Source organism: Symphalangus syndactylus, chromosome 23, assembly GCF_028878055.3.
Source record: "Symphalangus syndactylus isolate Jambi chromosome 23, NHGRI_mSymSyn1-v2.1_pri, whole genome shotgun sequence".
Lineage (NCBI taxonomy): Eukaryota > Metazoa > Chordata > Mammalia > Primates > Hylobatidae > Symphalangus > Symphalangus syndactylus.
Window position 1 is genome coordinate 63,351,966 of NC_072445.2, and position 20,804 is coordinate 63,372,769.

A 20,804-nucleotide genomic window follows, 5' to 3' on the forward strand; every position below is an offset into this window, starting at 1 on the left:
ACCACAATACAATGATCAAAATCAGAAAATTTACAATTGACACAAACGATTTTCTAATTTATAGAACTTGTTCAGATTTCACCAATTAGCCCAATAATGTCCTTCACAGCAAGTTTTCCCCTCCCAGGTCCAGGATCCAATCCAGAAATATATCTCTCTGAGTTATAAAAACACACTTCTGCCAATGACAATGACACAGAGCTATTTCAGCTTCACTCCTGCTTCATCCCACAGCAGTCCCTAATGACAGTCGCCAACACCGCAAGTCCCTCTGCAGGAAGACCTCACGGTGTCAGACACGGAGCATGAAGATTTCACTGGCAAGTCTGGCTGAAGGAAAGGTAGGAGAGGAGAAAAAAGCTTACTCTACAAAAGTATTGGCCGGACACAGTGGTTCATGCCTGTAATCCCAGTGCTTTGGGAAGCCAAGGCAGGAGGACTGATTAAGTCCAGGAGCTGGAGACCAGCCTGAGCAACATAGCAAGACCCTGTCTTACAAAAAAAAAAAAGATTGTTTTTAAATTAGCCAAACATGGTGATGCGTGCCTGTAGCTCTAGCTACTCAGGCAGCTGAGCTGAGAGGATCACTTGAGCCCCCGAGTTGGAGGCTGCAATGAGCTATGATCACACCACCGCACTCTTGCCTAGGTGACAGAGTGAGACCCTGTCTGTAAAACATACATATATATTTTCTGTAATTCCTGTAAAAGACAACGTTTTTTTAAAAATCATGGTGTGAAGAAAGTGATGGAAAATTTAAATACATTATCTTTATTGCAAAACAAACCCATTCTCCTTCCAAGATGTTCCTAGAATACCTATTTTTCTCTACAATGAAGCTCATTCAATGTACATTTCAAATGAGGCACTTTTCTGGAAGACACCTAGCAGAAACCTTAAAACAACGGTGGTGTTGGCGGAAAATGTTGCAGATGGTCTGTACCTTAAAGAAAGAGATGACAGAGTTTCATTTGCTCTTCAAGCAAGGTATAACCAAAGTCTGGCTTTTAAATTTACCAAGATATATTATGCCACAGCACAGCCTACTGTAGTCTGGTTTCAGAGAGATTTAAAGCAGACCAAGTGATTATTTAACGTCTGTGAAAAGTCCTCACAGATGTGCTACAAGAAGTTGGCTCTTCCTACCTTCAGCCAGGGCCAGCTTGAGCCTGCTTTTATCTGATACCTGTCTAACCAACTGGATATTTGTGTGTGTGTGTGTGTGTGTGTGTGTGTGTGTGTGTGTGTGTGTTTTAAAGAAAGAATTTCACTGTTTAAAAAAAAATGTTTGACAAACAATTATGCATAGATGGGATAAGATCACAGTAATGTGGGAATTCTCCCCTGGCACCTGGCTGCACTGTCTCACCATAGGAAAGCACTTTCTTGTTTGGCCACCCATTTGGGGTTCCTCCCTGCAGGCAAGGCTCCCCAACAAGCCAGGACTAGATGAATGTGGGTGAGGAGCCCAGACCTCCCTGGGAACTACTCCCAGAAGAAGACACAGGCTCCTCCAGGCAGGCTCAGGGGAGGTGGTGCCAGAGCCATCCAGCTCTCAAAACCAGGACTGCCCCCACCCACCACCAATGAAACCAGTCTCTGTCTTCCACTCCGAATTATACAGGAAATGAGGTCCGTTTCTCATGCTGCTGAGATATAAGCAAGATTATATTTGTTGTCCTAACTTGTGCAGAATTCCAACTGACTTAGAACACCTTCCAAAACGTACCTGTTATAAAACAGAGTAAAGAAATTCAAGAGACAAAGGAAAACATTAAGAAACCCAGCAACCTCACTTAGAACCCTAGGACGAATTAAAAAATTAGGAAGGTCCTGTGTCATTATTTTTATTTTCTTTATTGAAGGGATATAGGAATACCTTTATTCTGAAACATTAAAGAAATTCTGTTCAGCAATTTGGCTCCGGTCAAAGAATGCCAGTCCCAAGCAGATAAATGAAAAGAGTTGTCTCTTAGCACAATGGAAAGACAGAGTTTCCTAAATGATTTAATAATGTGTGCCGCTGTAAAAATGATCACAAACTGAGCTATAAGATGAGGATGGGGCACGCCTGTAATCCCAGCACTTTGGGAGGCCAAGGCAAAAGGATTGCTTGAGCTCAGGAGTTCAAGACTAGCCTGGGCAACACAGCATAAAACCCAGCTGTTAAAAAAAAATAAAATGATGGAGGCATGGGAAACTGGGTGAGGGTACACACAAACTTTGTACTATTTTGTAACTTTTCTGCAAATCTAAAACTATTCTAGAATTAGAATGTATTAAAAAACAGAGACAGGGAGGACAAACACAATTGTGAATGAACGCACCAAAGTGTACATACACATTTTTTAAAGTGAATTTATGAGACCAAATTCATTTGACCACAAAATATAAAACTTGCCAATTTCTTTTTACCCAAGAACTAGACTGGTTAGTTATACCACAGTTAGAAACGAATTACATCCAGGATAAAGGAGGTAAGGCAACCACACATTGCCTTAAAACATTGGTGGGTTTGCTCTATTTTTTAATTCCCTCCCCCTAGTTTCAGAAGACATTCCTATTTCTCTAGAGATCAGTTGACATCCTATAAAGAGAAGACACCTTACCTGCCTCCCCTTGCCTACCCATATTCGAACTTAAAAAAAAAACAAAACAGCTAACTTCATATGCTGCTAATAATACCAAATAAATTCTTCGTGCTTTTCTAAAGGATTTCCATACGTTCTTCTTCTTCTTCTTTTTTTTTTTCCGAGATGGAGTCTTGCTCTGTCGCCCAGGCTGGAGTGCAGTGGCACGATCTCGGCTCACTGCAACCTCTGCTTCCCAGGTTCAAGTGATTCTCCTGCCTCAGCCTCCCAAGTAGCTGGGATTACAGGCAGGCGCCATCACGTCCAGCTATTTTTTTTTTTGTATTTTTAGTAGAGATGGGGTTTCACCATGTTGGTCAGGCTGGTCTCAAACTCCTGACCTCAAATGATCTGCCCACCTCGGCCTCCCAAAGTGTTAGGATTACAGGTGTGAGCCACCGCGCCCTGTCTCATATGTTCCTGATATCCACTAAAACACTGATATGCTTTGCATGGCATGTTACTAAATAAATTAACAACTGTATAGGAATGGGGAATGCACAGAAATCTAATCCTTTAAAGGGTTGAAAAAATAAAAAGCTTAAGTGTTGGAACAATGAAATAAAGAATCTTTTATATCATTATTTGTCTATTGGGAAGTGTGATCTGATTAACCAAATTTCATCACACACACAACTTTTCAAGACCATGTCTGATCCTTAAAACAGGGTCTACTTCTATCTTTCATCTGTAAGAATCCAACTTCAGTCTTAGGTGTGGCCGAGAATTCCCTTCGGAAACAGACCAAGGCGAGATAAGGAACTAGGTATACACCTTGTGAATGGCTCAGTCCATCAAAACAAGACAGAGGGACACTCAGGCCAACTAAGGTATAGGGAACCCACCTTGGCAGGTCAGTTTGCTTGTCTCAGCCCAATGAAGAATCCACACAGAACTCGCTGTACTTAATCAGGGAGGAAGTTCAGCGGAAAGGATTTTGACCCATCGGGTCAGTCTGATGTCAGACATACACCAGCTGTATGTGTAGCACTGGATTCTTCAGCACGATAGCCAGGAAAGCTTGCTTCAGGAAACATGCTTTTTTCTTTTTCTTCTTTTTTTTGAGAAGGAGTCTCATTCTGTCGCCCAGGCTGGAGTGCAGTGGCACAATCTCAGCTCATTCCAATCTCCACCTCCTGGGTTCAAGTGATTCTTCTGCCTCAGCCTCCCAAGTAGCTGGGATTACAGGCACACCGCCACCACGCAAAGCTAATTTTTGTATTTTTAGTAGAGACAGGGTTTCACCAAATTTTGGCCAGCCTGGTCTCAAACTCCTGACCTCAAGTGATCCACCCACCTTGGCCTCCCAAAGTGCTGGGATTACAGATGTGAGCCACCACTCCCGGCCAGGAAACACGCATTTTTTTAAAAGCTGTAATTCAAACCTTTCTAAGTCAGATTATATATATGTATATATATATTTTATTCACCACATAATTTTAGATTTTTTTTTTTAATCTCAGAAATTTCTATTTCCATCTGTTGGGCTAAATGGTATGTAAGATTCACCTCATTCATTCTGTAACTCAATTTTAGGAAACCACCAAACTCATTCTTCCTTACTGAAAATAATATAAATGTCTATGTTAAGTTCATGGTAAATAAATTTATTCATGGTAATTGAATTAAATTTAATTCATATAGTGCAGTTTGGGAAAATGCAAAATTCTATAATGTATAAAGAAATAATTTTAAAATGATGTACTTACTAACAAGTTTGTAAAATTTTTTTAAATCCCTAGCCTCAAAGAAATTTTTAATACTGCTACATATGGGTGTTAGGGGTTGAGAGATTTTCAAATCATGTTAGGAATTAAATTAACAAGCCATGAAGTTCAATTTTTAAATCCCATTTCAGTGGCAGAGAAGATGGCAGATGTGATGTGCTTTTTAAAAAAAAAAAGAAAAAGAAAAAGAAAACAACTCATTTGGGTCAAATTTATCAAAAGAATATTGACTTCTAAACCAAAATTAATAGGTGCCCTTGAAAAAAATAACTCATCCTTAAAAGTTTTTAACTCTTCTGAGAGATAAATGAGTCATACTACAAAGAACCTACCTGCACATACTTTTTTTTAAGTTCATCCTAAAACTTGTTTAAACAAGTAAGGGTTCCAAATATTTGCACAGAGAGCCCTTCATCGGTGGTTAAAAAAAAAAAAAACAAGTTCTGGATTCTAATCCAAAGATGGACCACATGAATGTGTGAACAATATTACCAAGATTTCAAGGTTTTATTTTACTGCCTTCAAAAAAACATTTTTCTTTAAAAATAGGACTCCAAAACTAGCTGTCCTAAGGCATTAGCTTTACATGTGTTGCCAAAAATATTATTTTTAAAAATACAAGACAAGGTTGGGCGCCGTGGCTCATGTCTGTATTTGTAATCCCAGCTGGGAGGCAGAGGCCGCCAGATTGCTTGAACCCAAGAGTTTAAGATCAGCCTGGGTAACGTGGCGAAACCCCGTCTCTACAGAAAAAAAATACAAAACTTAGCTGGGTGTGATGGCACACGCCTGTAAGTCCCAGCTACTCGGGAGGCTGAGACGGGAGGTTGAGATGAGATGGTTGAACCTGGGAGGCAGAGGTGCAGTGAGCCGAGATTGCACCACTGCACTCCAGCCTGGGCAAAAGAACAAGACTTTGTCTTAAAAAAATAAAAATATTCAGAAAGATAAAGGAAAAAAGTTCACACTTTCAGAAAGATAAAGAAAAAAACAAAAAAATACAAGACAAATATTTCAAAGAGGGACATTATAGGCAAAAAAAAAAGTTTTTAAATGAAGAGTTACTCTCCTCGTTTTATAAAAATACTTTTATAATAACCTATACTGCTCATTAGACACTTGGACCATGCCCCCTAACTTTGCATTTCTTTCTGTTTATATATTTTCTATCCAACTGGACTCCTTTCCTTCCTTCCTCTTTCCATCTCTCCCTTCCTCCCTCTCCTCTTCTTTTGTTCATTCAGTCAACACAGGCTCTTGTACATATGCCAGAAAGACTCATATGTCTCTCTGTTTTCAGGCTCACAGAATAATTGCCTAGAAAAAACTCAGGAAATGTGTATTAGGAATTATGATAGTTATGTAATGCATTAATATTGACCGTAAGGCCTATTTGCTTAGCTCTTTATAGTTTTCAAAGCATTTTTCACACATACTATTTTGTTTGAGTTTCTTGAAAGGATCTTGCATAAAAAGAAAAATGTATTTTTAATACTTCATTTAAGGATGATACTTTACCTCTAAGATTCACTAGCCGGGTGCGGTGGCTCACGCCTGTAATCCCAACACTTCAGGAGGCTGAGGCGGGAGGATCACCTGAGGTCGGGAATTCGAGACCAGCCTGACCAACGTGGAGAAACTCTGTCTCTACTAAAAATACAAAATTAGCCAGGCGTGGCGGCGCATGCCTGTAATCCCAGCTACTCAGGACGCTGAAGCAGGAGAATCGCTTGAACCTGGGAGGTGGAGGTTGCAGTGAGCCGAGATCCTGCCACTGCCCTCCAGCCTAGGCAACAAGAACAAAACTCCATCTCAAAAAAAAAAAAAAAAAGAGAAAAAAATTCATTAAACACCCTCTATATACATCAGCTGAAATGCCGTGTTAGCCATCCTTCAAAAGTTCAAAACTTCAAAAGTTACAGCCTTCTGCAAGGAGCTTTCCATATCACACCTCTGCATCCTCTCCTCTCTTGCATTAGTTTAAACACACCTGGCTACCTGCTCCTGGAGAGCAAAGTCCCATGTCTTAGTCATCTTGGACTCCTACAAACACTTAACCTAACAACATAAATAAGGTTCTGCACACAGAAGATACTTAATGCATGTTTGTTTGGCTTAGTAAAGTGGAAGAAAAACAGAGGCAAACAAAAGACTGATCTGAGGATATTATGGCTCATCTCATTACTCTGATTTCAAAAGCTCAAGCAGAGAGCACAGCTGTCCCCTCCCCATTCCCACTCCAGCAGTGAGCAAACATGATGGATTTTTTTTCTCTACAGATTTTAGAAAAACAGCCTCCTTTGATCCTGCGTTTTGTCTTCGCCCAGGAGCTACAGAAACACTACTCTAATAAAAGTTCTGCTTCTTTTCCATGCGGTTTTCTCGATTTTCACACTGTGTGTTTGGCAGATTGTGTTTGCGGGATAGTGGAAAACTGATCACATATCATTAACTTCAGAAGGACTTTGAAGTAGGGCACAGTTGGAGTCCACGCCCAGCTCAGCCACTTCCAGTTATACAGCCTGTGACCTTGAGCAACTTAAAGTGACATCCACTGGCAGTGCCTGGAGCTTCTGCCTCTATGACAGGTAGAACACCCCCTCCTGGGGCTGAGGTGAGGCTCAGAGGGGCACTGCAGAGGCGGAGACCTCACTTAGTGATAGCTCTTACTTGTGGAGGCTGCTGCTGTTGTTATGGTTCTGAAATTTCTTTCTTTTTTTTTTTTCATGGAGTCTCACTCTGTTGCCCAGGCTGGAGTGCAGTGGCATGATCTCAGCTTGCTGCAACCTCTGCCTCCCGGGTTCAAGCGATTCTTCTGCCTCAGCCTCCTGAGCAGTTGGGACTACAGGCGCCCGCCACCATGCCCAGCTAATTTTTGTATTTTTAGTAGAGACAGGGTTTCACCATATTGGCTAGGCTGGTCTGGAACTCCTGACCTCGTGATCCGCCCACCTCGGCCTCACAAAGTGCTTTGATTACAGGCATGAGCCACCACGCCCGGCTGAAATTTCATTTTTGTGTTTTGTCTTTGCCCTAGTCCATAACTTTAAGGATGCCCTGCAGCAAAATGGAGTTGGGGTGATGAGAAAAAAAAGAGAAAGAGGAGAAGGAAGAAATGGATTGGGTATTAAGTGTGAGGCATTTCAGGAGTTCCTAAGGTTCCCTACAAGACTCAAAAATAACTGAGACAATTCATAGAGAGTGATACACCTTAACAGCATGAAAGAAACTTATTGAGGGTAAGAAAATTCAAAGGCCAGGTGCACTGGCTCTTGCCTGTAATTCTAGCACTTTGGAAGGCCAAGGTGGGAGGATCACTTGAGCCCAAGAGTTCAAGACCAGCCTGGGCAAGATAGCGAGACCTTGTCTCTACAAAAAAAAATTTTTTTTAATTAGTTGGGTATGGTGGTGCATGCCTGTGGTCCCAGCTACTCCAGAGGCTGAGATGGGAGAGTCACTTAAGCCTGAGTGGTCAAGACTGCAGTGAGCTATGATCATGCCACTGCACTCCAGCCTGAGCCACAGAGCAAGACCCCATCTCAAAACAAACAAACAAACAAACAAACAAAATGTAATTCCAAGCAGAACCTTAGATCTGTTTGCTGCAGCTTCTCACTAAACTGTCTTCATTTTCATGAAATGTAGATTTCACATTCATGAGCTCTTCCAGCCCAAGGTGTCGGTGGTGAGGCATAAATTATTGGACTGCACTAGTATTTTATAAGATGTCACCTCAAATGAGCAGCTCATGTCTGAGTCTTAGGATCTGTGGGGCCGTGACTTCAAAATCAGAACCACACCTGAACGTTTTCAAGCGGCAGGGCCACTAGGACCAGCCCAGCGGGAGGGAGATGGAGAAAATCAAGGGGTGGGGCACTGCTCCCAGCTGCAGCAACAAGGCCTCCAGACTGAAACCACTCCTTCTAGAACCTCCTGGTCTGGAAAGACTGGTTAGCTGAGAGTCAAGACACACTCTCCAAGTCTCACACCCAAGCCCTCCTTGCTCCACCCTAAGAAGTCAGCACTGAGGCATGAGGGGCATCAGCAGTTTCTCCCTTTCCAAGACATTTCCATTACCTGAACAATGAAATTAAGCCCATATTTAGAGAAAAAAATGACTGTTGAAAGCCGTACTGTCCCATTAAATAGACCTGACTAACAATTAGTTGGCTTAATGCAGAATCAAATTGAGTTTCTTTTTTCCTAAGCAGATAGAAACGCTACAAGAGTATTAATGAAAGAATACAATGATTATGAAATATTTCACAGGAATGCAGACTGAGGAATTCAACAGACTAAAAATAAGTAATAACTCAGATAGAAAAGGGTTTACAAGTAGAAAAGGTGAATTCTCACACTACAGGTTTAATCTTAATCTTCTCTTGGGTCATTGTGGTATACTGGATTCAAATCTAGCTTAACCACTTAACTAGCTGTGTGACCTTAGGCAAGCCATTTAAATATTTTAACCTCAGATTCCCATCTGTAAACTGGGAAGTTTGTTATGAGGCTTAGGACAACAAACATCCTATACAAGGCACATCGCAGGGGTTGGTGGGTAATGGTAACTATTATTAACCACAGACCTGATATTTTTATAAAATATACAAGTTAAATTTAATAACCATGTAAATGTTACCTGCCATATATTAAGCTAAACTAAATCTTGCTTTGCAATCGTTTCCCAGAAAAGGGTTTAGACTATCTACGCTATGAGTCACTTGAGCTCTGGGCCTGTTTTCTCAGACTCTCCCCTGCCTCTCACATCCAATTCTTAGCTGAAGCTGTCATTCCACCTTGGCAATACCTACTTTCCCATCCACTGCCCTCACCCTGGTTCAGACTTTCATTCCGTCTCTCCTTCGCTGGTGCAATGGCTTCCTTAAGCCAACGCCTAAACAGTCCAGTAGCTCAGTTATGATCGTCTCACTTCCCCGCTCCTCCAGTGGAGGAGACTTTCAATGGCTTCAATGAAAACCTGCACCGGCTTCCCTCTGCCTATCCAAATCCCTCTCCAGGGCATTCAAGGTCTCCAATGCCTTGGTCAAAAAAGGATGCTTCCTCCTTTCATCTTACTGCCTCTCTGCTCAGAGGGAATGCTCAAAAAGGAGATCACTCCATAGGCTTCGCAGACTTTTCTCATGCTCTTCTCTCCCCCTGGAAGGCTCTCTGCCCACCCATCTTGACACAGCTGAAATACTCCAAAGTCTAGTTCGACACCACTTCCTTTATAAAGTCTTCCCAGTGCCCCCACGACAGATATTCTCTCACGTCCTTGTGAAGTCTCTGAAGTCACGTACACCCCTCCTGTGCATTCCGCTTTTGCGTGCTAGGCTTCGTGTACTTATCTTCCTTGGAAGGGCCTACACTCCTTTCAAGGCTATAGATTTCTGCCTTGATCTCCCCTGACACTTAACACAGAATGCAGCCGATGCTCGGTAAATACTTGCTGAATGAAGGAATTAATGGAATTTCACATACTTTCATGGTGTAATTACAGGCCTGTCCCTTCTAAAAGTCAGGCTGTGAAGGCACAGGGAAAACCAAGGTGAGGATCCTTGGGTCCTCAGGCCAACCCAGCCACAAGTGGATTCTGGGATCTTGGGCACGTCCTCAGCTTCCTATCTCTGAAGTATGCATGTGGGGTTTCTGCCTATAGGCTAACTGATCCTTAGGGGTCCCCCCTGCTCTAAAATTCAGGCAAACGGACCTGTTTGTCTCATGGTAAGAAATAAGCTTCTCGTAAAACCTAATTTAAGACTAACTTTAAAATGTATATGAAATAATGATCACATGTATCTCAGTTTTGAAATCATGAGATCTGAAGAAAAATAAGCATTAATATTATAAACACATATTTCTGAAGCTTAATGACTATTTTCTGCTTTTAATCCTCCTACAAATTCACCCTTTGATGGGTGAAAGATCTAACTGTGGGACTTTGTTACTTTGGTAACAAATTTCTCTACAGATTTGTAATTTGTTTTAATGACAGGAATAAGACTAGAGTCATTTTGCTGTAATTGAAAACAGTATTAATATAACATCCTATCCAAGAAGAATCTAAAATTTACATTTCAAGACATGTACATGTCTATTATTTCATTATCAAGGTTGTAACATTTACCAAATGTTAACAAAATTAAGTAGTTGCAGATTCTATTGAATCTAAAATAAAGACACAAAGAACAGGCAGGTGGTAGGGGGAAAAGTGCGGATTACGATACAATGAGATCTAGTACTGTCCTAAAAATAATGTCCTAAAAATGGTAAGTGCTGTTCGTGGAAAGGACACAGAGAGAGATGTTTTAAAGTCATTTTCAAAGGAAAACTAAGAGTTGGGCCCTCCACACATTCAAATTACTTTATTTAGGGAAGGGCTAAATACAAAACACTCAGCTCAAAAATCACCAGTCTATTAATAATTCAGCCATAAAGTAGCAGTTTTTGAAATAAATGAGTTTAAAGTCAACCAACAGTTTTTATACTAGTTTTTGTGCTAAAAAAAAAAAAAAAAGAAGAAAGAAAAGAAAACCACAAAAACGTTTATTTTGAAAATCTTTGGGTCAGAAAAATACTTATGAAATTCTTAATCATCATTCACTTAGCAGAGAGCAGTGGCTCCCTTGGGCACAGAGGGCACCCTACTTCTACAAAGTGCATGCCACAGCCAAACATCTCCCTCCACACAAAACCAGAATGCCACCAGAAAAACTGCTACATGCCCTGTCTTCAGTCAGTCGCTATTATTTGAAAACGCAGAAGTCAGCATTTGTGGGTTATTTTGTAGTCAGTAGCACCACTGCAGGCTGGGACAGGCTAGGGAGGAAACTCCATTGTCAGGGTCCCCGGAAAGAATGACCGCCTCGCGACTCAAGCCCTGAGCTTGACGCCCTGCTGCCGGGCAGAGCAACATTAGTGAGGAGAAAACACATCCTTCCTCAAAGTCAGGTAATTTTTCACTTGGGTCTCTTTCCCCTTCCCAGAGATGTGAGACTTGACAAGTTTATAAGTAGGCTTTAAGTTGGAAAAACAGAACACGAGAAATGATACTACACAATGAAAAAACATGGAGCCTGCCCAAAATTAAATGTTTCAGTGGGGAATCCTAATAAAACATGTATCTTGATGCAGTTCATTAACCAATTAATTTATTAAAGTTTTACTTCTCTACAAAAGGTATAAGAAGCCAAGGGAGTGAAATATTCGATTAATAGTACTGATTATTGTCTATTTAAAAGATAAGAAATCCAGGCTAGCAAAAGCATAGTTATAAATAATAATCAAAATAAATACTTGGTTCATGAAAACGCCAAAAAGAGCTACTAAAGAGTCCTTCACATTCTATTCTGACTTGGATTTAAACTGTGTGTAACCCACACATTTAAAGGATGTGCATCTCAAATCCTGGAGGACTGCGAGAGAAAATTTAAATTTCAGATTTAAATGGCTGGCAAAATTTTAAAACAAATGTAATGAAAACCCAAGTTTTCATTCCTCCTATTGCTTGGCACATTTTCCCTGGAAATCCCCAGACACATTTTGTTTAGGAAACAAAGAACTCCAAGATTGAGACAATTCTTTGCTAACTCAAAAAAAAAAAAAAAAAAAAAAAAAGCGAAAATAGATTTTCAAGATGCTCCAGAAATAAATAAATGAATCTAAGCAGAAAACAGGTTGCAACTCGAGTAGTCCCTGCCTTCAAAACTGCTTGCAAAACAAAACTCCCTGGAGCTCATTCAGGTTGCTCCTCCCAGGCCTAGGGCCACAACGCCTGGTAAATAACGTCCCGGCGCTCAGGGCCTCTTTCCCAAAAGCCCGACGTGGGAAGAACTAGCAAGGAGCGGGGAGGTGGGGCGGGCTGCAAAACAAGCACGGCTCACGTTGGCATCTAGAGTCCAGCTCCCGAGACCCGGTCAAAGCAGGGACAGGGTCTCTCCCCACCCACCCAAATGACGCCCTCTGTCTGTTTCCGCGAGGATCCGGAGAAGCTGACCCTCTCACCGCGGGGGTCTTCCCGGGGCACCTAGGCCAGGGTGGGCCCCCAGCGTCGTCCTCCCCCACCCCCCCACTCCCCTGCCCACACATTCTGGATCAAAGCAGACACGCGGCCGGCGCTCTGCGATCCAAGGCACACAGGGGTCTTTCATCCGGTGTTTTTAAAAAGGAGGAAACAAAAGGCTCAGAGGCAGGGCCCCAGGTGCGCTCGCCCGCGGGGGCTGCAGCGCGGACGACCGAGGGGAACAGGCACGTCCCGGCCGAACTTCGAGCCCGGGGCCGGGCAGCCACCCCGGCGGGAAAGTTTCGTTTGCCGGACAGGGGAAGCCGAAGCGCCTCCTCGGGACAGGACCCCGCGCCGCCGGGACGCGCAGCCTTGATACAAACGTCCTCAGGTGGCCGAGGAGTCCAGGAGTCGCTGCAGTCGTGGTCTCGGGGTTACTGGGGATTGGGGGTGAGCCGGTAGAGACTGCGGAGCCCCGAGCACCACTCGGCCACCAGACAGGACCGGGGCCCCGCTCCTTTCCTCTTTTACTTTGATTACGGTTGGAGAGGTTGGGTTTTGTCGTCGCAGCCCCACCTCGCCTGACCTCCCATTCGCGGACTGGGACAAAGGCGACTGCAGCCGTGTCCAGCAGGCAGGGGACAGCCCCGCGCTGGCCCGACGCCCCCTCTGACCACCCGCCCAGGCTCGCGGGAGGGGAGAAAGGTAGGACCGAGTCCCTGCTCGCAGGACAGGGGCCAACCTGTCCCCACACGCGTCAGGACACCCGGGTCCTGCTCCCAGCGCGGCCGGGAAGTTCTTTCGGGACCTGGGCAAAAAACCTTTCCACCTTCGGGACTCGAGTCTCCCAGTCGCCCAGAGGAGGACGGTCCCTCCCTGTCCCGCAAGCCCCGCAGCCCGCGCTCTCCGGGCAGGTACCCACCAGTAGCCGTCCGAGTTCTGGTCGGTGATCACGCCGCGCCGCGAGTAGTACATCCTGCTGGTGCCCCCGCCGCCGCTGGTCACCTCGTAGCGCAGGTCTGGGCCAGACTCGGCGCGGGTCATGCGGCCCAGAGTGTTGATCCGCGGGTGGGAGCCTCCGTTGCAGCTCATGTCGGCGGGCAATCGGGAGAGCGGCTCAGCGCCGAGGCATAAGCGAGGCGGGCCGGCGCGGAGAAAGCGGAGGGGGCCAAGGATAGGCGGACGGCCGGGGAACCGGGCGGGAGTGCGGAGGGCTCGCGAGGTCGCTGCTCGCCACCTGGGCCCTCCCGAGGCCGCGGCGAGCGCGGAGACGGCGACGGGCCGGGGGCAGGAGCAGGAGGAAGAGCTGTGGCTCGAAGGGCGGCAAGGGCGCAGAGGAGCTGCGTCGGAGCTGGGTGTTGGTGTTGGTCGGCGGCGGAGCGAGTCTCCTCCCCGCTGGCACCGGGCGCCGAGGCCACACCTGGCCGGTTTCTTCCCAGGGCGGGGTGCGGCCGCCGCGCCTTCCCCGCCCCCCCGCGGGTGTCACCGACGCGCTCCGGCCGCCCCTCCCCACCTGCGCCCGCCGCCCGCGGCTCCGCCCTGCGCCACCGAGGCCTGAGTAACACCGGGCGGGACTGGGTCCCCGAGACCCGAGCGCCCTGGGCGAAGCCACCGCGGGGAGGACGTGCGCTCGCGGGGGCCGCTGCGCTCTGCGCTGGGGCCTCTCGGGCTGGGAATGCGTGGCCCGGCTTTTGAGGATTTCCTCGGTCCCCGGGCGGAAATAGCTGGCATGGAGGGGCCTCTCGATTGGAGGGTTACTGGTCAAATATTTACTTTTGTTGATCGCTGGAAACGCTACCTACCACGCATTGACTAGAACCACAGTGAGGAGGGAACGCTTTAGATGATAGAGTTTTGTTTGGGGACTTGTTTTGTTTTGTTTTATTCCAGGAATTCAGGAAATTGCCTCAGAAGTCCGATTTCTGATGTGTAAAACCTTTTTTTTACAGAAAACCACGACTTCCTGGAAAAGTCTTCACCGTAAATATTAATCTCTTTGGCATAAAGAGGAAAACACTACAGCTAATTTTTCATGGGATAACATAAAAATATAAGTTGCAATTTCATTTTTTCCCTTTCGATGGTCTTTTTAAACGAGGAGTAAAGATTTCAACGCCAGGTCCAGTTTCCAAATTTTGTACCAGAACCTTGCGGATGCTTGTCTCTCGCGCCCTTCTCCGCAGACCCAACCCTCTCCGGAACTCAGAGCTGTTCACCCAAGTCCGCGGAGGAGGCCTCCTGGGACTTGAGCCTGAGGGTGACAAAGAACCCTAGGCAGAGATCATCTACTGGGTAGGGATGAGTGACGCGGAGCTTGAACATTCCAGCAACTTGCTCCAGGGCCACTCCCAGTTCAGAGGCTGAGTGTTAACTACACCTTAGGCTCCAGGAACAGAACCGGGTTTGGATACAGACCCAGTCACACCATCCATGAAGGGCCGTTTCTATAATACGGAAAATTGTTAAATGACGCTTTAGTAAAAGCCATTTAAAGATCTAATAAATTTTTCATCTTTACAAACAATGCCGCTAATTACCTTCTGATACAGTGCGTTTCCAAAATGTTTATGAACTGAAAACAAAAATAAAAAACTACATTTTTATGTTGTAAAGAGAGTGGGGGGGACTTTCTAAAATTTGTCATATTATAGCACTTCTCATGATAACTTGACCCTTTAGGCGTAATTTTTGACAAAATGTCTTGTTCTTTTTCTTTTTACAGCTGAACGTCTTAAATTCAAGCGGTAAACACATATAATGAGATAAAAGTTCATCACTGTTAGCACTGCCAATAATTTGCATTGTGGTCTCAATTTCCTCGAATCTTTAATAAAACCAAAGTGGTCAAGTGTTTAAATGATTATACAGATTGAGTACCCCTTATCCAAAATGCTTGGGACCAGAAATATTTTGGATTCTGGATTTTCTTGGATTTTGCAATATTTGCTTAGACGTAACGAGAGATCTTTGGGGATGGAACTCAAGCCTAAACATGAAATTTATTTATGTTTTCTATATGCCTTATACACATAGCCTGAAGGTAATTTTATACAATATTTTAGATAATTTTGTGCATGAAACAAAGTTTCGACTGCATTTTGACTGCAAGTCATCACAGGTCAGGTGTGGAATTCGCCACTTGTGGTCATCATGTCAGTGCTCAGAAGGTTTGGATTTGGGAGCATTTTGGATTTCAGATTTTCAGATTAGGGATGCTCAACCTGTACGAACAATGATGTATAGACAAGACAGTGGTTTTTCTCAAACAGAATCAATGGCTGGAAGTCAGCCTCTGCACAAACAGCCCATAATATCCATTGGTGGAGGAGAGAAAGACATGCATGGAGGGAAGATGTCAGTGCATAATGTACAGAATTTCATTTAGGATGTTTTCCCTCTATGCATCTCATTTGTTCAGCAAATAATTATAACCTAGGATATGGAAATACTCTGCAACATGCAAAGATAAATAGGGTTCAGTCGCTGCCCTTAAATATAGTAAAACTTTGATTTAAGAAATTCAGGGGTCCGTGCAGTGGCTCACGCCTGTAATCCCAGCACTTTGGGAGGCCGAGGCGGGTGGATCACTTGAGGTCAGGAGTTCGAGACCAGCCTGGCCAACATGTTGAAACCCCATCTCTACTAAACATACAAAAATTAGCTGGGTGTGGTGGCAGGCGCCTGTAATTCTAGCTGTTTGGGAGGCAAAGGCACGAGTATTGCTTGAATCCAGGAGGTGGAGATTATATTGAGCAGAGATCGTGTCATCACACTCCAGCCCGGGCAACGGAGCAAGACTCTGTCTCAAAAAAAAAAGAAAAAAAAATCAGGGATTATTCTTCTCTAATGTGTAATAAAAAGGCCACACAATTGCATGGTAGAATTATCCTTTAAAAAAAAAAAAAAACACATATCTATTAACCACCCCCCAGTGGTAACAAAAGCTCTTCTTAGCCGAGGGTCCCCTTAGGGTCATAGGAACCAGGCTCCACACAGACCCAAACACCACCCAGACTCCCAAAACTGTTCAATCTGCAGGCAAAACAGGAGGAGGCGAAGAGCCATCAGTCACACGTCTGGCTGCGTTGCTTCCTCACCCATCTTACTGCTTCCTGGGCTTCTCCAGGCATCCCCAAGAACACGAATGGCTTCCAGCTACCAAACATGCCTGCTCTAGGAAGACAGTGGCTTTCATTTATCTTTCTCCAAGGGTGATAAAGAAAGATAAGAGGATAAAACAAACAGATTGACATGCCCGACAGATGGAACCCGCCCCACCTCAACACACACGCACATACACGCATACACATCAGTTGTCTAGGTTGGCTCATCACGCAATGAAGAGCGAGGATAACTTGCCCATAGTTATAATCTTAGTGCTACAATTTACTTAGGCAAGAGCTCAATTTCTTCGTGTGTATAATGGAAATAACACTTGCTCTGCCAACCTTCCAAATCCACAATGAGGGTCAAATGAGATAAAATACGTGAACGCTCTTGAACACTGTGAAACATATAAAGCTTAAGGTACTGCCTGTTAAGCCAAAAGTTCTTTGCTGGATGTGAAATTTTAACCATTAATGTTCCTGTCTTTATACCACATGTAAATCAGTAAACCTCCCTCTTGGAGACATTTAAGATGCATTCATTTAGAAAGCAGTTATTGAACATCTACGATGTTACACAACAGATTCAACGCTAGACACATGAAGATGAATAAGGCATGACTCTTTTTCTGCAGGATATCAAAGTCTGCAGTAGTAAAACATAATTACAATACAACATTATGCTATAATGAAGGTATATTTATAGAATTTTGGAAGCACAGCAAAGAGGTTTAAAAGTAGCTTGTTTTCCTACAACTTGGTTTAAAAAATCAGAATCCAAAGTCTGGCAGAGTCTTCACTGGCTGACCTAAGGTCAGCTATTTTTTCCCTGCCACTCATAGATAGCTCCCCTTGTGCTGATAGAAACAGATCACTGACAGGCAACTTTATCTCTCGCTGACCTTAGAAATGACCTTGCAGTTAGGAAAGAGGAATCAGTCATATTCAGAGCAGATTTTTAAAAGAAAACAGACACTTTGATTTCAGTGAGATTAAGAAGAATCATTTACTTGCTCAAAATCCCATGGGAACTCTCTATATCTTTGTGTTGGTAAATGATATCTCTTCATCACGAGAAGATTTATAGCCCGTGAGTTAAAATAACTGTTCTGCCTAATAGAGGAGTAGTTTTGGGGTTTTTGTTTTGTTTTGTCTGAGACAGAGTCTCACTCTGTCGCCCAGGCTGGAGTGCAGTGGCACGATCTTGCCTCACTACAACCTCTGCCTTCTGAGCTCAAGTGATCCTCCTGCCTCAGCCTCCCCAGTAGCTGAGACTATAGGCGCACACCACCACACTGGACTAGTTTTTGTATTTTTTGTAGATATAGGATTTCACCTTTTTGCCCAAGCTGGTCTGGAACTCCTGGGCTCGAGCAATCCACCCACCTTGGCCTCCCAAAGTGCTGGGATTACAGGCATGAGCCACAGTGTCTGGCCAAGGAGTAGTATCTTAATAAATCAAAATTACAGGCAGAAGCTAGGATTGGAACCACAATGTGAAGGAAAAGAAAATGCCTATTAAAATGGCAGACAATTAAAATCTTAATAATAAAATGGATATGTATATTTTACTCTTTCTTTTTTTTTTTGAGACAGAGTCTCGCTCTGTCGCCCAGGCTGGAGTGCAGTGGCGCGATCTCGGCTCACTGCAAGCTCCGCCTCCCGGGTTCACGCCTTTCTCCTGCCTCAGCCTCTCCAAGTAGCTGGGACTACAGGGGCCCGCCACCACGCCCGGCTAATTTTTTGTATTTTTAGTAGAGACGGGGTTTCACCGTGGTCTCGATCTCCTGACCTCGTGATCCGCCCGCCTCGGCCTCCCAAAGTGCTGGGATTACAAGCGTGAGCCACCGCGCCCGGCCTTTTACTCTTTCTTTTCTCTTCCATTTGTCTGAATAAATTAGAATCCTCCAGAAATAATGAATCTAGGATCTGAATTATCACAAAAATAAGATTGATCTCTCCTAGTTAAAATTGTTGAAATGACTTAAAGCTTTCATTGAAGAAAGCTGTTTGACAAAGCCCATTTCAAAAATAGGAAAATGTTTGTAAAATATATACATTAACCCCAAACTATCGTTGGTTTATTTGGTTTAAGTGTCCTTCAGGAACAGGGGAGATTTTCTGTTTGCAGTGATTTTTCATTTTTGCTGGGGGAGGGTACTTAACTTTGTGGAAATTAAATAGCTCAGAGGAACTTCTCATTTTTTTCTCACTGAAGTGATGAATTTTTATTGTTGTTGTTGTTGCCATTTGGTTTGGGTTTTGCACAGGTGGTATCTTATAAATTGTGCTATCCATTGTGCTTTAAGAATATGTTTTTTTGGCCGGGCACAGTGGCTCATGCCTGTAAGCTCGGCACTTGGGGAAGCGGAGGCAGGAGGATAACTTGAGCCCAGGAGTTTGAGACCAGCCTGGGCAATGTAGTTAGACCCCCTTCCTACAAAAATAGAAAATACAAAAATTAGCCTGGCATGGTAGTATACACCAGCTACTCGGGAGACCAGGGTGGGAAGATCGCTTGAGCCTAGGAGGTCGAGGCTGCGGTGAGCCAAGATTGAGAAATTGCACTCCAGCTTGGGTGACAGAGTGAAACCCTGTCTCCAAAAAGAAAAAAAATAGAGTATGTTTTTGACTGCCTTTCATTGGATAGCATGGATATTGGGGATTCATCCATACTTTCCTGCCTGGTCCTGTTTTCATGTAGCACCCAGATTTGCAAGATGCAAGGCTGGAGGTTAAACTTCCCAGTGAGGGCAAGTACCGCTATGGACCACACAGGAGCCACCCACACCCATGGCCAAGTGACATCTAAAGCTAAACAATAACTCCCACTTACTTTAATGGGTAAGCCACACAGTCAATAAATATAATACAACAGCCAAGTAAGTTTACCTTTTGAAAATACTTCGGAAGTAATTTTCTAAGCTTATCATGATTGTGAGGGACTGTCAATCTATAGAACATGCTAGGATTGGAACACTTACTCAAACTTAGATATATATAAAGGCAAGATGCAGATTACTGCTAGTAAACCCAGTTATCAGCAAACACCACATGGAGATATAATGTGCTAATGGTTACGTGAAGAAACTTTTGAATAGCTAATCATCCTTTACTGAAGGCACTCAATATTTATATTCCATAGAGAATTTCAGAAACAAAAGCTTGCTTAAAACATTTTTGCACCAGTTATTTAAAAACTTGTAAAGCCTCAGAACTCTTTCTCCAAATGAAACCCCCTGAGGACAGCCACTAGTGGAAACAGATCATGGTGGTGCCAGACTGGTTACAGGACACTTCCCACCCACTGCACCTGGACCACACGTGCTCTGGCCAGGAAAGCACGTTCCCAACATAAGCACTATATAAACCAGAACCCACCTTTTAATAAACAGAAAATAGTGAGTCCTGGAGAAGTTAAGAAACATCGTGAGTTACTTGATACCTAAAATAGCAGAATTCCATCTGTTTCTAGTCTCATGCCCTTTCCATTATGTCAAAATTCCTGTCCCATCAGTCATGAAAGAACACATTTCTGAACAATGATTTGGTATCAACTTGAAACCAAGAAACTATCCCATCAATTGTTATTTTCTTTCTTTTTTTCTGGAGACAGGGTCTTGCTCTGTTGCCCAGGCTGGAGTTCAGTGGGGCAATCAGGATTCACCACACCCTAACTGTCTAGGCTCAAGCGATTCCCCCACCTAACCTCCTGAGTAGGTGGGACCACAGACATGTGCCACCACACCCAGCTAATTTTTTTATTATTGGTAGAGGTGAGGTCTCACTATGTTGCCCAAGTGAGTCTGGCCTCAAGTGATCCGCCTGCCTCAGCCTCCCAAAGTGCTGAGTTTACAAGCATGAGCCACTACACCCGACCTCAATTGTTATTTCCCTCCACTAGAGTAATAAGCCTGCTTTGCAGAAGTCACACCAAAATGTATCACACTTATTACTGAATTAATGAAATTATTTATTTATTATCTTTTTTTATAGATCTCACTATGTTGCCTACGCTGGCTTCAAACTCCTGGGCTCAAGTGATCTTCCCACATCCAGCTACTCTTTTCTTTTTAAGTTGTATTTCTAAAGCTGTGGTGATTCTCTTGGTGTCCTCAAATCACAGTACATGTATTTGTTTTGTTTTGTTTTGTTTGACTGTAGCTTCCATTGTTTAGAAAAAATGAAACTGGAGATTCATATACTAAATAACATGAAATCAAAATGGACACTAAGCCATACTGACTTTAGATGATTGTAATGCCAGCGAAATGTAACCTGATTTCCAAAGTGACCACCTTTCAAAATCTTAGACCTCAGCAACAACAAATTTCATAAA

General features: G+C 43.8%; 1 protein-coding gene across 3 annotated transcripts in view; it reads right to left on the reverse strand.

The window, feature by feature from the left end:
• DSP (desmoplakin) overlaps window positions 1-13,747 on the reverse strand; it is a 45,738-nt gene extending 31,991 nt beyond the window's left edge. For 2 of the 3 annotated variants that reach the window (XM_055263093.2, XM_055263091.2), the window contains exon 1: window positions 13,282-13,747. In XM_055263093.2, coding sequence (XP_055119068.2) covers window positions 13,282-13,451 — 170 coding nt within the window. In that variant the 5' untranslated portion in view covers window positions 13,452-13,747. The remainder of the gene's footprint in view (window positions 1-13,281) is intronic. The other variant, XM_055263092.2, reaches the window with a different exon arrangement.
• Window positions 13,748-20,804: the final 7,057 nt, after the last annotated feature.